At 38.2% G+C, this 17326-nt stretch overlaps 1 protein-coding gene across 11 annotated transcripts in view; it reads left to right on the top strand.

The window, feature by feature from the left end:
* Positions 1-17326, top strand: part of grm8a (glutamate receptor, metabotropic 8a) — a 361648-nt gene that overhangs the window by 209384 nt on the left and 134938 nt on the right. For 10 of the 11 annotated variants that reach the window (XM_078942157.1, XM_078942159.1, XM_078942163.1 and 7 more), the window contains 3 exons: positions 11791-11926; positions 12054-12208; positions 15739-15876. In XM_078942157.1, coding sequence (XP_078798283.1) covers positions 11791-11926; positions 12054-12208; positions 15739-15876 — 429 coding nt within the window. Of the gene's footprint in view, positions 1-9176; positions 9306-11790; positions 11927-12053; positions 12209-15738; positions 15877-17326 lie in introns of those variants that run through there. The other variant, XM_078942164.1, reaches the window with a different exon arrangement.

Genomic DNA, 17326 nt, shown 5'->3' on the forward strand with positions numbered 1-17326 from the left:
ACTGTACATCATGAAAAAACGTGTCCATAATAATAATCTTTTGTGCTCATACATCAGCTAGAGGTGATCCGACGGTTTGATTTTCTTTTCCTGTTCACAAATCTTGTCTTTTATGAGCCGACAACTTCCTTAAAAAGATATGCTAGATAGAAAGATAGAAATGCAGGTTTCATACAGTATTACTATTGTAGCTTTAAGAAGCTAGTATTGATGATTTTTAAAATATTTATCAACAATAATGCTAATATTGACTTTTTGCTGGGGGGGCGGCTGCCCCCTCCTCATCCCTGTACATTCGCCCCGTTAAAAAAATGAATTCCTGTCATTTAAATGTAAGATCGCTGTATAACAACTTCCATAAGTACATATTACATTACAGTTTATTGATTTTGACAAAGTAGGTTAAAATTCTTTATAATTAGGAATAAGTTGTGCGCTAAAGGTTTCTAAAGCTGCATTTGATTCAATTTAAGAATGTTTTTTCCAAACCTTCTGGGGTTTATGAGGGGAAATGATCCCTGGTTTAGAGCACAGTCCATTTGCAAGATCATTATCAATGTATAGAAACAATAGAGTCAGAAATTTAAAACTGGATCAAGTTGAAACGCCTAAAAAGAAGCTTATGGATGAAACTCTACTATACTATTTTTTTTTCTATTTTTTTCTTTTTTTTTTCTCCACTTGTCCTGTCCAACAGCTAGGCAGGCAGATGAGAGCTGAGGGCCTACTATACTAAGTGTTGGGGGATGGAAGATGGGGGCGGAGCAAACAAATTCAAAAACGCTGCAGTTAAAAAATACATCATCGTTGAGTGTTTGCACCTCGAGCACTGAAAGGATCAAAGGGTCAAGTGCTCCAACGTTTAGGTAAGGTAAGGATGAGTGCAAAAACAAGCATGAAAATTCACATGCTGAGAAGTCGAGCATGGGGCCAAAAGGCGCCTAAAGAAAGTTGTTTTTTGTTGTTTTATGTACATATAATAAGAGGTCCTTTTGATTGAGCAGTTAGATGAGCCTGGGTCGGGTCACTAATGGATACAGGGTGCCACCACAGGGAAGAGTGAGCCGGCAGAGTCCCAGTGGTGTAAGACACAATGTCACAACACCACCGTCTTTGGGTAGAAAAAAAAAAATAGACGGAATAATGGTTGGTACCACTGGAATATGCAACAAGCAGTTTGCAAGATCCTGGTCTTATCATCCAGATACATTTGAAGTGTTTGTGGTCAAAGTTCCCAGGTAATAGAAGGCGAATTAGTAATGAGTCCCAGCCAAGTTTAAAGTCTTTAGCTGTCATTTTAAGCCAAGTTTTAAAACTTAGGGTGTGTTCATACTGGGCTCATTTGGTTCCTTTAAAGTGAACCAGAGTTCCCCCAATGATCTGGAACAAATTTTTAGTCTGAATACAACCAAGTGGACCTTGGTCTGGGACCAGGAACCACTCTCATTCCCATCTTTCGAGGTGGTCTCGGTTTGTTTCCAATCAGACCAAGCTTCGGTTCGTTCTGAGATTCCTCAGTCTGAATATAGTCCAATCAACCAAAATGGCCACATAGCTCGCCGTCATGTGATGTAAAGTAGGAAGGAAGCAAAGGATGAGCCACGGACAAATGTTAAGCAAAATCGTTGTGTTATCAAAGAAAATAGAAGAGCCCAACTCCTGACTTGTCAGAACGTTCATTTTAACATGGCAGGAAACACTTCTGCATGCTTTTCTGTTTCTCATTACACGGCAAATGCACGGCACTGCTGTGATGTCATCCTAAAAGCTAAGCCTTGTGCTATCCAAGGCGCATTAACGTTGGGAGTAGGGTCATCTGGAACCCACAAGACAGTGCGCTGGAACTTCTTTTTTTTAATGATTTATGACGGCAGACATGTAATCCTGTCAAACTTTGTCATGAGAGGAATAACACATAACCTTTAGCATACCTCCACTGTCCAAGAAAAAAAAAAAAAAAACGAGTAAAAGACGTACCTGACGTTGATACAGACGTTCAAAATTGGGCAGCGAAATTAAAAGTTTGAATAAGTGAACTATCCTGACAACGACTGCAAAGTGCAGGACTTCCATAACTTCTGCCTCTAGTTGCTTTGACTAAAGACATCTTTAGTCATGTGGTTTTGTTAAAAGTTTTGGCCCGCAACAGGAAAGTCTGCTTAACGGCAGTCTGGATGCAGACCAAACACAAGGTTCAGGACTCGATCTGGACCAACAGATTTTTCCAATCTGAAAACATCATTATAGTTAAAACGAATATTTTATTGTCAAGAAATTACTTTGAATTACTTGTTGGGACAAAATGGGAGCCAGTTTTAGTGTCAAAAAAACTAACAATAATTATCGCGCTATAGGGTGTACTGTCAATGAATGGTCTGTTTTTTAAATGATGTTACAAGGTATCGGAATATTAGGCACATTAAATGAGACATTAGAGTAAGATATATGTTCATCAATTAGTCAGACTTTATTAACTGTGTTTACAGTCATCCTAAAACTTGTTTATAAAACGCTACAAGTTAGCCATGTTAGCCACAATACCCTTAACTCATAATTTGTTCGCAACAGGTTAAAAAAGCAACCTAATACCACCAAGACAGACGTTTTTGTGACTATGCTAACTCCCAATCAACATGCACTTCCATTTTCACTTTGTATTAACTTTCTTAGGCTTTTTACAGTACAAAGAGCTTATGATGCAAGAAAAAAAAAGAAAACCAACATAAACCACACAACTTTGTGGACGTTTTATTTTTTAGCAAATTTTTGGACGGGCTTAACATCTGAATTCATTTCCAGCTATGAAAATAAATCACTTATGTTTTTGCTTTCAAGTAGATGCTAAATTAAGGTGATTTTGAAGCAGTAAGATCTGCATCAATAGGCATCAATGGGGTTTATGCTTTGAGACCTGCGAACTCCCAGGCATATTTTAATGGGAGGATGCACATTTTCCTAGAGACAGCATTTTTTAGGGTGTCCTCAATGATTTATTAGGATCCTCTCTAGAAAAGAAAAAAAACTATTTATGTAAAGAGGAAAAATGTGTTAAAAATTACATCAGAGAAAAGCAATATGGGAGTTCATGCAACTTTATTCAAAAGCTACGTCCTTTGGCTTAAAAAAAACAGGATGTGCAAAATCAAGCAGAGGGATCAGTTTACAAGTGACAAGACTGACGCAAGTCAAGTGACTTTGAAGCTCTGCTTTGCAGCGCTGCAAGCCTTAAACAAAGCATTGAGAAGCAGAGGGCAACTTTCATTTTCAAGCATGCGCTAATGAGGTTTACAATGAGCTTTGAGGGAGATAGAGGTTGTCAAAGTCAGAGCATCCATGCCCGAGTCTGGCAATGTAATTTTATTAGTGTGTGAATTTTCCCTTAGTAACTATTTAGTGGCAAATACTCATGTTAGTCACTGGAAGGGTAAATAATTCTCTCCATATATAGCTGCATGATGCTGTTTAAAATACAGACCATGCATTAAAAATGTGGCTCTAATAGTGCAAAGACACATTGTACACAATCTTTATAATTTTCAATTGTAAAGGGAAAAACCCCCCACTGGTTTACTAGTTTTTATTCATTTCATTTGCAGAGTCTTGTTTAACACAGAAATGTGCACGAACACAGTGAAAATGGCCTGCAGAAACCCACTTCAGTGTATTTGTTTTATTTTTTTTGGTTAATTCATTCTTCTCCATGGGAGGTCACATCAACATTTAAGCTTTAACATCGGGGTAAATACAATCCAAACTGCACGCGTGTGATACAACCACGGTGTTAAATGAGGGTTTAGTGTCGCATGGCGGAAGCTATATTGGCTGCGAGTGACTGCTCCGGAACACCGCTATTGAATTAGCTGCAAAGCTGGAGCTTATGCGAAGGAAGGAAATGAAGAGGCAGAAGAAGAGGAACCGATGATACAGAACCTGAGATCAACAGCTAAGCTAAGAGCAAAAGAAGGCAAGCGAAAACGTGTGGGTTTGTCATCCAAAATTAACTTTGGTGACATTTTGCAAATATTTTACCAGTTCAGGAGGGGGCTAAAAGTTGCCAAAAGTGGTGGACATGAATGACTTTTATGTTCAGACAATGAGTAGGTTAGGCAGCTTGGTCATCTAAAGGCAGTGTCACACAGCTACTACAAACATTTTGCGCACGTAGAAAAAGTGAGATATATCACTAATGAACCTTGTCAAAACCACGGAAAAAGTATGTCTATAGCACGCTAAGTTAGCAAGCTAAGTACACATAAATCAATGTAGAACATCAGCCGTGCGTGATTTTTGCGCCATTTATTTGCAACTCATTAGTGATTCCTGCGTTATTTATGAAATTTTAACGTGATATATATGACATATAGACGAAATAACAGTTAAACGTCGGTGGTACATCAGAGAAAAGGTCTTTGTTTTTGGAGGGCCAAAAATTTGTGTATGCATCTCGCAAAAAACATATACAGTTGCGTACAGATTTACGTAATAATTGCATATAAAATACGCTTAAACTACGTTATTCTCTACCGTCCAACATTTTTGAAACTGAATTCACGTAAAGACCTGTCGGCAGAAACCTTTGACGGGCGTCACTTATGAATTACGCATGTCACGCGTGTATCACGAAAGACCAAAATTTTATACGTGGCAAATGTGCAAAATGTACGTAGTGGCTGTGTGACACAGCCTTAATACTAAGACTGTGGGGTCCTTTGTTGTGCAAGAAAAGAACTGAAAGAAAGAAAGAATAAAGTGAGTTATCAACAACTGTCACAAATCCACCAACACAACAACAACACTGCAGTTTCAAGCTGAGTAAAAAACACTAAACTGCATGATGATTTTACCATCTATTTGCAAGCAAACGGCTATCCTTTGGTTTTAATATTCCGTAATAAACATTTATACCTTTATTTAGCTGGCTTTACTTATACTCATCATGTTCTCGTGGCATTTTCTGATCTATAAAGAAAAATTAGCTTAAAACTGTATTTCTTTATTCAAATTGTTGTGAATCAGCAGCAAAAACATGTGGTTTGAAAAAGATTTTATATGTAATGTAGAAAATACGCTGGGCGGGCCACGAGGTCCCTGCTCTGCACTGACCAGGAAGAAAGCAAAAGACAAGCAATAGAATGGGTTCATTTTTGTGGTCATATGTTGAAAATCGCCTTCACTGCCTCACTAAAGTATTACACTAAAATAACCTTCAAATTTCCAGGTGGGCAGGTGGACAAGTTTCCAATTTTTTGCTTTTTAACTAAATGTAGCTTGTTGCTCTTTGGATAGTTGGTACCGGACTGTTTTATCTAGAATCTGATTCAGAAGAAAGCTTTATTTTGGAAACCTACTGGATTCTCTCCACCACATGCGACAGATGTTAAAAATACCACTACTTTTAAAAATGGCTTAGCCGACAGAGAAATTGAAACCCCCAAACTAGCAAAGTTAACAAAAAACAAAAAGTTTCTTTTCACAGAAAATACTTTTTTGTTTTGTTTTTTCTTTTCTTTTTTCTTTCCTTTTTAACTTGTTCTGTCCAACAACTGAGCAAACAGATGAGAGCTGAAGGCCTTTTGGGTCGGACAGGTTTTACTATATTTTACTGTATAACCCCATTCTTTTTATTTTTTAAATATTTTTTAGTTATTTGTTACATTAAGCGTGTGTGGGGAGGCAGAAGGAAAAAGTGTGAGGGGGGGTTGAAGAGGATAAAAGGGAGAGGGGGGGGGGGAGTGGGGGATACAAGCGCCGATTTGAGTAGGTAATTTTTTTTAGCTGTGTAACAATTATACCAGAGACTTCAAAATAAAAGACAGCTGCACTTAACACGAAAAAACCAGAAGTCTTTACTATTAATATGGATTTTTTTTTGCAACAATTTTTCCCAAACAGCATAATGATAATGCATAATATTCAGCAACTGGGTGTTATGAGGATGCTGCTAATAAAGTTATTCAAATGGTCAAAGTTGGCGTGTGAAAATGTTGCCACTAAACGGGTTCGGCTTGAAGAAACCTGGGGGACCATTAGTCTGTCTGCATTCACACTGTAGGCAAACTGCACCAAGATTCACTAGCAAGAGAATGGAAACCCCTTTTTATTCATGTTGATTATCATGGACTTATTACAGTCACATGCACCGCAATCATCGTAGCCTAAAGCAAAACACTTCTGTGTTCAGAGTGGAATAAACAGATGCAAACAAGCCAGGAAGTGACATTTGCTTCCACGCTGACGCTGCTGTAATCAGGTTATCGTGCTGTGTTGGCTCCTCAGTGGAGGAAAAGCTCTTAATTCAATTATCTCTTTGTAAAGAAATGTGTTGCAATTTGTAAATTATGTTTGAAAGTGACTGTTACTGCGGAGCGACTGATTGCTTTTATCTGAAGTGAATTAGTAGGCATATCTGATGGAGCTCACACGAGCTCGCCCAGTGTGTAATGTTATGCAACAAAGCAATAAACTATCCAGTTTAGCCACAGCCAGTCAAAGGAGGAGCTCAGCGCTCCATGCGTTTTGATGGGGTTGTGCATTTTTACCATCCTGCTTAACATGGTCTCTAACCCACTCCAATAGAAAACGTGTTTTTAACGTTCTTGTAGCTTTTTTCTCATGATAGAGAACATTTATCCAGCTAAAGATCTCACTCCAACTATATAATTTTTTACTATTGTAAAAATCATTCCCAGTGGTCTTTAAATTAGGACTATGTGTTACACTCTACTGTTATACTCTACAATCTAACATAAAAGGGATCCATTCGGTTGGTCAAAAACGTGAAAGGGGCCATCCGATTGGTCAAATGCATAAACGTATTTATTTGATTTGTTAAACGCTTCCATCTGCCATAACATTGCTTTAGCACATTTAAGGTAATCATTCATCGCAATATTTTCACCAAATTTTGAGATAAGCCTATTTCACTGCTTGATATAGCGATAATGATAAATCTGCGATTTATTGAGCAGGTCTCATGTCCTCCATTTTTAGAAATGTTAAAAACACCAAAAACACAATTTTCATTAGAGTTAGTCTTTTAAAGCTGCATTTCTTTATTCAAATCATTCTGAATCTGAAGCTAAGGAAATACATGCAGTTTGAAAAAAAACAAAACAAGCTGTATTAGTTATATAGAATCCTAAATCAACAAGGCACAAGCTACCTGCTCCGCTCCAGTCTGATGCATCCACCTGTAGATGACCAGAAATGTTAGGTTGGGGGATTTAGGGGCTGTAAGCTAGTGGGAGAGAGTGTAAAGAAAGGGCTCTCAGCAACAGGGATGATCATTTTATTTGCAACATTACATCTACAAATCTACAAATACATTTTTTTTAAAAGTGCTGATTTTTAGTTGTTTCAGGAAATTCTTATGATATCTTCCATGATTTCATGTCATCTCCTTTGTTTAGAAGGAATTTCTTATTACAAATACAAAACTTTCTTACAGACGGACAAAGTGTTTTTTTTTTTGCAGATTCAAAACATTTTAAATTAAATTTCTTATTACAAGGATGGACAATACTTTTGCAACAAATGTAATGTCGTAATGATCAGAGAGGGCCTTTACTTTTTACTGCAGCCTTTTTATTTATACCTTCTGGCAAAGTAATAGTATTGAATGGATTTAACTAAATAGAATTCTTTAGCTTGAATCAGTGGATCAAGGAAAAAAACAACTCATTCAAATGTATATAAAGTCTTAAATAAAAGACAAAATGAAAAAATAAAATAGAATTTAAAAAAGTACATAGATAACTTTTTATGTGATTCTAAAATGGAGAACTGATTCTAAATTGGAGCCAATTCAGTATCGGGGGTGTTATAATGGGGTGTCTGTGCTGATTTTGTCACTTCAGTGATTAGCCTTAAGAGGCTTTTAATTTGAAGCTAATGAGTATTTGTTTTAGCAGTCAAGCGCATACACTTTATGTGATTAGGCATTCTGATAGAGTAAAAGCGACAGCCTGTACAGATGTTGGATAAATGGGCTGGAACAGGCTAAGGCTAAAGCGGAATGCGTTCATACTCCGGATCCCACTCGCATGCGTGACGATTCGGTGAGAAAAACATGAACACGCAGCTTCATGTGAAGGCACCCGTGTATGCCAGCAGTGAACGACACAATGAATGCCAACACAACTTTTGATCTGAGTCACACAAGAAGACCAGTGAAGGCTTCAGATCTTTAATGGATTAAGTTGGGATTCAAGGTAATCACAATGTGAAGCACAAATAGGTTTGAAGAAAAACGAAACCGAAATGTCATCACACATTGATTGATAAAGTTTATATATTACTTCTGTAAAAATAATTGGAATTTCCAATTTATTTATCCTAATCTGCTAGCATTCACCTTTTCTCCTATTTTCTTGCATTTGTAGAATTAATTCTTCCCCTTTTTCTTAATTTTGCTGCATTCTGGAAGTTTCTTGCCACATTCACTGCTCCTCTAGAGGTCTACAACCTGAGGCTCCAGAGCCACATGTGGCACTTTGACCCCTCTGTTGTGGCCCTCTGGTTATTTTTTAGAAGTTACTTTAAAGTAAAGCAGCTCAGACAGTTCATAATCAGTTAAATTACAATACATTTCATGTTACTAAGTTCCTGACTACAGTACCCATAATGCTCCAATAATCCATTATACAGTTGCAGTTTTGTAGTTTAACAAAGACAAACTAAAACATTTTGACAGGTTTTTGAGCTCTATTTGCCTGTCAGAAGTCAAAGCTCTGTCTCCCTCTCTGGTCACAGACGGGAGCAGTCTCCTAGCAACCCCAGCGCATACTTTCTGGATGCTGCACACCTGACTCTCATTCACCCAATCAACCACAGCATACTTAGCCACTGCACTGAGCTGAGTTCAGTGTGAAGTATTGTTTGTGCCACTCTGCCTTCCTTCCTTCCTTCCTTCCTTCCTTCCTTCCTTCCTTCCTTCCTTCCTTCCTTCCTTCCTTCCTTCCTTCCTTCCTTCCTTCCTTCCTTCCTTCCTTCCTTCCTTCCTTCCTTCCTTCCTTCCTTCCTTCCTTCCTTCCTTCCTTCCTTCCTTCCTTCCTTCCTTCGCAGTCTTTTGTCTCTGTTTGCCTGCCGCCGGCCCCGACTCTGGATCCTGACTACGCTGTCTCTCCTCTGATGATTTTATGCCTGTTATCGACCCCTGCCTGCCTCACCCTGATTTAGCTTTGTGGACTTTTAGCTGAGCTAATAAACCTGCTGGATTTATTCTAGATCAGGGATTTTAGGATCAGATCATGGATTTTAAGATCAGATCATGGATTTTAAGTCCACCTCATGGTTCAAAAAATATGGTAAGGTCTCATCATTAGCCCTGATTTAGGTTGGTTGAGATTTAGACATTGCTAGAGATGAGCCACAAACTATATATTTTTCCGGACACTACACTACCCACTACATTTACTGCATTAAGATGATCTTATGTGACAAAGGGTGTCTTTTATTTTGAAAGGAAGTCAAATGAACCTCTGTCAAAATGTTTGTTTTATTTTTGCCAAAAACAACAGCTCATTAATTTTTATCACAATAGTAACAATATTATTAAAAGCAGTTTTTTTGGTCTGACTGGGTTGTGATCAGTGAAAAATCATCCTAAATGGCTTTTTAAACGTTGAACTGCGCAGACCCCCAGCACTAGATGATCTATTTTTATCCTAAATCAGTTAAATATTATATTTTTGTTTCCAATATTTATCTTGTTGCTCAATTCTTTTCTTCTTGTTTCATCCTGTTTTTTTCCCCTTTTCTTTTGGCTGACCTTTCACTTAGTCTGCTCTAGCTAGTGTCACAATGTTTTGGTCATTTGTCATACCAGTGTCGGATTTGTGCTTGTGGTATTTTTATCATCGCGATAAGTGACTTTTTTCTTTGGTTCCTTAAAATCAGTTTGAATGGTTTTTTTTTTAACCTTTCAGTTATTTCATCTTATTTCATGTTTTTTTTTAATCAATAACCAGTTTTATTTTTCATTTTTTGGTAACAGTTTAAGGAAATGGGTAGAAACAATCGAGAAAAAAAACAGGAAGAAAATTGGACCATTTTGCAGAGCTGTCCATTTTATTGTGCAACTTTATTGCTATTTTCTTTACACACACGGAATGCACCACACTCTCATAAGGTTTGTTCATACTTCAAGGGAAAAGCAAACAATGACAGAACAGCAGCCGCGCTCCCGACAGCTTGTTCTCAACATATAACTACAATTTTGTACAGGCTTTTATTTTGAAAACATGTGATCACACAGAAATTTATACTATTTAGTGCCAACAAATAATGTGTCGATTTAAAAGATTACCCACCGAAATGTTAAAAAAAAAAACAGTGAGTTGTGCTGAGTGAATAATCCTGATTGAAAATGGGTAAAATTGACTGTTTTCAACCACATCAGAAAGCAGTTAGACAGCATGCTGGTGGTTTAATTAAGGAAGCTGGCACTTTACAAATATGCATGTCAACTTGCAGCTGCTGTTTGTGCTTCCATAAGGAAAAAAAAAAAGAAAAATTAAATTTTCAAATGTCTGCCGCCACATGATTTTACAAAGATTACATCTACTCCCAATTACAGATCCAAAAACTCTTAGACACCCACTCCAATCTTCTTTTGATCGATTTTTAAAGTGGTCCCAATGGTCTTTTAGGTAGAATTTTGCAGTTTTTAGCAAAAATGAAACAAATCTTTGTTGTTTTCTGTGAGATAGTTTCTGCAGAGCGTCAGTAATTCATTAGAAATTTGCCTTTGCTATTTGAGCAGAACTGTTGGAGCAGAGTAATGATGGGAACATCGATACCAATTACACCAATTTTGGTATTAACTACTCTATTAAAGTAGTGGTTAGTAATGTATAATGAGAAAAATAAAAGTACATGTGTCATTTCTAGATATGTTTGGGTATTATTACTCCCCCAGCCCACAGCATATTGAACTTCTCCATCTGTCACATGACCAGAGAAGCCGTGAGTTGTGTTACCCTTAGCAACAAGAACAGCACGGCATTTTGTAACATTGGACGTTAAAGTTGTTACCTGGCCAGTTTTTGGTATCGGTAATTAGGATAAATTATGTTATGCCAGTAATTGGTGGTATATCGAATCTTAAAAATATGGTAGCACCCGTCCCTTGTGCAATGCAGCACCGCCCCCTTCCCCTCCATGTTGCTGAGAGCTTTCTGTTAACATGCTCAAGATGCTAAACAATATTAGAGCTATGCAGCTGTCTTTTTCAATCTGCTTTTTTTCCCCCTCTGCTTCTGATTCACATCAATTTGAATTAAAAAAAATCATCAGAAATGCAATTTTGAGCTAAATTTTCTTATTATGTCTTCCATCATCAGAAAAATGCCACAAGAACATGTTAAAAAAAACACCCAAAAGCACAATTTTCAGCGGAGTAAGCCATAACTGTTCAAATGTGAGATGTAAGGTTGGAATGGGACCGGTTGCCCCCTTTCCTGTTTCACCAACTGATGGAATTTGTCACATAGTCAATAATCCAGGTGTCTAGGAAGCACTCCATCTGTGTTTTTGTGGAGTGTCTCACCAAATGGTGCTGACAGAGTCTTGTTTAACTCGGCGGAGAACCAAGCAAACAAAGAGTCTGACAGCTTGACCCGCTTTTCCAGATGAGAGTTGACTTTCTGAAGCAGGGAGAAGATTTCATTTGAAAGCCCAGGACAGTAAGCCAACTGTTATGGATCCAAGACAGAGAGAACACGAAAAGTGCAAACTGCTGATGCCAAAATAAGTGATTTATTCTGTCTTTGTTTTTTTTATAATTTCCAGGCGGTGTGTGCATTGCACAGTCCCTGAAGATCCCAAGGGAGCCCAGACCAGGAGAGTTTGACAAGATCATCAAGAGACTGCTGGAGACCTCCAACGCCCGCGCCATCATCATGTTTGCAAATGAGGACGACATACGGTTTGTCATTTTCCGTCAATACACAGAGATAATTATTTGAAAAACCTTATGTTGTGTTAGAACTGATGTTTGATGTTTCTGTTGGAGGTTCTGAGCTCCTTAATTCTCTTCTTTCTCTGCAAAGCAGACGAGTTCTTGATGCAGCAAAACGAAACAACCAGACAGGTCACTTCCTGTGGGTGGGATCAGACAGCTGGGGATCCAAGATTTCTCCTGTGATTGGTCAGGAGAGAGTCGCGGAAGGGGCCATCACTATTCTTCCCAAACGAGCATCCGTGGACGGTAAGGACACGTGGAATGCCTAACGCTACGTTCACACCGGCCTCAGCTGAAGCCATTACTTCCAATAAATAGTCCATGTAAATGCGTGTTTCAGGCTTCCATGTTTGCGTTCACGCTTTGCCATGCAGCTCAGTTTTCAACGGACGTTGAAAGTTAAACCAGTTGAACTTTGACCAATCGCTAAAGCTTCTTCCAACTGTGAGTACATGCGGTAGTATCAGGTAGTGACAGTCGGATATGCACACCGTATGCTAAAAGTGCGTTCAAGAATCCGTGTATACAGACTTAAATCACAGGTTTTTGTGTTTCTTTTGTTTTTTTACCTGGGTTTGTGTCGAGTCCTTCCTGATTGATCAAATGAAAAGGGAACAACTAGAAACGTTTGATTCCTTTAGGGAACATTCCTTTTCCAGGAGTCGTCCTCATTTGCTCCCCTTCAAAGCTCCCTATTAGGTTATCGACTCCCCCGAGGGCCGCAGAGGCGACCCCATATGAAATCAAAGTAAGAGAAAGGAAAAGAAGTGCCAACAATTTCAGGTCGGCTTCAGCAGCCTCACTTTCCGTAAAAGGAGCCAATAGAATCGTGTAGTTCTGAGTCAGGATTGATGATGGAACCATACAACACCTGGCAACACGAAGCAACTTCACCAAATAACTCAAGTTATTCTAGACCCTGATTGTGACTCATAAATGTGTTTTTTTTTCTTTCAACATTATATTTATGAGCACTGTTAAGTAATATTTTATCCATCAGAGTGGAAACTTTCTTTAAAATGAGTTAACGTTGAACAAATGATGGTTCAGTCAGAGGTTCAAATCTATTTTAATGTCCGGAAACAGGAAATTGACTTTGTCTAAACAGAAGCAATAAAAGAGATAAGTGAGATGTCCCTTTTTGTAAAGATAATTACCCTGATGTATTTACACTATAGAAATAAAAAAAGCCAACATGGATTTATGGTGCAATAAGTCCTGTGTTATTTTAGGTGACACATTACTGCAAATTTGATACGTATGTGGCCACATCTGCCTATTCGATTAATTGTATTTTGATTTTGACTATTTTAGACACTAACATGTGTGTTCACCTACCAATAGAAGTCGAGAACAACCATCTCTGCTAATTCTCTTTTTAGCTCGTAATTTCATGATAGCAAGTTTGGTTTTGTCAAGGATTAAAACGATCTCTTGATTTTCTTTAGGAAATGTCTTAATCAGCCATAATTACGAGATATTAACAACTGTTTTCTCAAGACATTAGAACAGAAGGATAGTTAGTTGTCTGGAGATAGCAAGAAAAACATGGGTTTTTCATTGGGAATCACTAAATGTTCCTAATTTTCTTTTTAACCAACCCACTGATTACTAAAGTAATCAATCACTGACTGTAAATAAAAGAACTCAACTGAGTGAATGTAATATCACACATAGACTTACTTCTTACAGTGTTCATTCGTAATACATCTGTAAAAAATTTAAGGGACCACAATTTTTCCCCCTTTTTCCACATATAATCATGCATGTCCAGTTTTCTTCGGTGCAATATTCACAAAATGTGCGTAGTGACTGTGTTACATGGCCTTTAAAATAAGTAGTAGCGTGTTTTTTCTAGTTGTGGGAAGCAAACTGGTACAAATGCGCTTCAGTTCAGAGCATCGAGTCCCGTGTCTCATTTTTATCCCTTGTTTTATTCCTGGTTTGATGGCATGTCGACTTCAGTTGAGACAGCTGCTGCCAGAGTGTTAACACATAATGAGTTGATCAATTAGTGACGATCCAGTGTTTGCATCTTGCAGTTCACATTTCCCACAAACTTTCAGGTTATTGTATGGATCAAATTAGGATGGGTGTATTTCATAAACAATTTGTTTTCTCGTGATAACGAGATATTAAGTGGTTTTCCCGAGAAAACGGGCAAAAATGTTATTCTGTTATCTCGAGAAATTTGAATTTAGCACTTCAAGAAAACAAGCTGAAAGCAGACGTGGCTGTTCTCATGTCATGCGGATAGGTGAACAAATGTTATTGTATGAAATAGTTCTGAGTCAAAAAAAGTTTCAGGGTCCTATTAAGCTTGGATTCTGCATCACCTTTATTGTAACATTTAGCATAAAAAGTTTTAACAACTTGATCATTTTAGTTTAGAAGTGAGAATTCCTATGCTCAATCCATCCAACTTAGGGATGGAATTTCCGTTCTTATTTGTCTTCTTTTTAACATCTGCAAGAGTCAGAGAATGATCATATTAGCTTTTTTTTGATCATGACATGACAGTGGGGTGCAAGCGGTCCCACATGACGCGCCCCCTGTTGCGCCACACAGTGAGGGAACCCTCTGTTCCCAGCAGTCTACCTGTCAGATAAGCTGCACAGGTATACACACGATCCATTTTGGTGACAGAAGCCAGGATCAATCAGTGCAGCTCTTGTCAGCTTTATAGACAGTCAGATGTCAGTCTGATGCCTTCCCACCCTGCATGTGATGTTTCAACAGCAATTTGCACCCACTTTTGTTGGGTTATGCAGCTTAGGCTACATGAGGTCCACACCTATATATTCTCAAGACCCACTCAGATAAAAAAAAATGAATTTTTGGTCTTTTAAACATGTTCTTGTGGCATTTTTCAGATAATGGAGGATATGTATTACGAAAATTCAGTTTAAAATAGCATTTCTCAGTATTTCTTTATTGTAAACCAGGATCATACAAAAAATGCAGTTTGAAAAACATATTTGTGATGTAATCAATACTCTGGGCGGGCCACAAGCTCCACTCCATTCTGATGCATCCACTTGCAGACAAATTGATCCATGTACGTCTTTGTTTTCCTCGTCTGAGCTGGAATCTGGATCAAAACTAGATAGCTCCATTATGGCTCGCCATTTTTTGTTGCACCAGTAAACAAAGAGCTTTCAGCAACAGGGAGGGGAAGAGGGAGCGGACTTGCTCTGCGCCCACAACTCAGAGAATTTCTTGTAAAATAACGGTGCTCTGCAGAAATTATGTTGTAGAAAATGACACAGATTTGGGGATTTTCGCTTAAAACAGCATGATTATAATTAAAAGACCCCTGAGAAATAAGACATACAATTCTTTAGCGGCAGCGACTGCAAAATTACAAGAAGCGTGCCAAACGGCACTTTGCCTTTTGACGAAGAAGCCCAATTCTTTTTTTTTCTTTTTTTTTTGGAGAGAAGAAAATTTTTCTTTATGAAAGTTTTAAAGCCCTGAATTTGAAGAAGAGTTCAATTATTTGGAAAGAAAAAAAAGAAAAGAAAAATAATGTGTTTAAAATGGTCCAGCGAAATTGGCTTTCCAGTCACACACTACTAACAGGTGGTCAAAGAGCATTACTCAGCCGTGAACGGTGATTTTTTTACAAATTTTTTTAGTGCTGGCACGCTCTGTTACCTCTTTCAGCTCCGCTGCCCTGCTCATATTTAATGAGATGTAGGAGCTGTGATGAAGCTTCGATCCAACTGGAAACCCTGCTTCATTGGTTGTTTCTTTCTTTTTCTTTTCTTGTTTAGCGTTCGACCGGTATTTCCGCAGCCGCTCGCTGTCCAACAACAGAAGGAACGTTTGGTTTGCTGAATTCTGGGAGGAGAACTTCAACTGTAAACTGGGGATGCATGGAAAACGCCCAGGAAGCCTGAAGAAATGCACAGGTACAGACTCCGCCCTTGACCTGCAAACATGCGACCTGCGTCATGATAAGTGATGGAATTTTGTTTTTAGTTAACTGCCAAAAAAACGAAAAAAAGAAATTAGAAGTGTTTTTTGGAATTCAAGAGATGTTTGCTGCAGAAAGGTTTTACCTTGTTTTTCTGTCCTTGACTTTTAATAAATAGATTCTTTTATACCGGTTGACATCAAATATGTCCTTTCTTCCTTAAAAACAAATTTGTTTTGATTTAGCCTGAAATGAGAATTACCAGCCTACTTCTCGGTTCAGTTTAAACAACAACCTTACCCTTTCAAATGACCCACACTCGCCTAAGAGTAGAGATACTTGAAACCTTCAAACCAGCAGCATGGCTCGAATGGAGAGCCCAGTGAAGCTGTTGATTGTAGCCAGGCTCTCATTGGAAAAATGACAAACCAGGCTCAGAAATGCACTTACAAGTGACCACTTCCAATGAAAAGTCTATGTAAATCCACGTTTATGTGCATTTACATAGTGTGCTTTTATTTAGGTCAAAGTAAACTATATTGTCAATCTCTATGATGTTTTCACATACATGGAAATTGAAATTACGTTTCTCTTCAAACTCCAGTCTAAACAGGGAATCGAACTTCAAAAATACAAAATAAAATAGAATAAGACGAAAAAAATAAAGTGACTATAAAAAGAAAAAAAAATTGTGACTGTTGAACAGATCTTCATTTTTTATAGCACCAGTGAACTGGTGGAAGGTGCAGTTCATTGCTGATGAGGTAGAAACGCCTTAAACGCCTTTTAAAAAAAAAATTGCATCAGTTGACCAGTCAGGGACTTGGATTTGGTAGTGATATATGGGTAGCTTCCTTTTCAAGGACAGGGAAGTACCAACCGGTTCTTGGAGTTCTTTGACATCAAGTCTTTCATATATCGGAATATAGCTGGGGAAAAAAAGCCTGGAGCAAAGATTTGCGAGATTTGGTCCATTTTGAAATTTCACACAAAGCCTCTTCCAACTGTGAGTACATGCGTTAAAAATGGATAACAACAGTTCAGTGTGAACATCATATGCTGAAAGTTTGCACAAACTGTGAGTACATGCGTTAAAAATGGATAACAACAGTTCAGAGTGAACATCATATGCTGAAAGTTTGCACAAAAACCCACGTTCAGTCTGTTCTTGAACACATGCCTGGTGTGTACGCAGCATAAGTGAGTGTGATGTCATTCATAACAAATGCCCTACTCCAAGCAAATGAAGTCAATTTAGCCGCCATTATTCGCGATACGGGCAGCAGAGTTCATCAATAAGCAGTGATTGGTCCAAGTCGGTCTGAGTCCTCATTTCTATGGCAACCAGTCTTACCAATCAGGAGTGAGCTTGTTGGAAGGCCACGCCATAATTTGCAAATGAAATGTTTCAAATGTTCAACGTGGGTGCCAGTGGGAAGCTCATA

The sequence above is a fragment of the Oryzias latipes genome, chromosome 23, assembly GCF_053564925.1.
Source record: "Oryzias latipes strain Hd-rR chromosome 23, Olatipes_Hd-rR_3.1".
Taxonomy (NCBI): Eukaryota; Metazoa; Chordata; class Actinopteri; order Beloniformes; family Adrianichthyidae; genus Oryzias; species Oryzias latipes.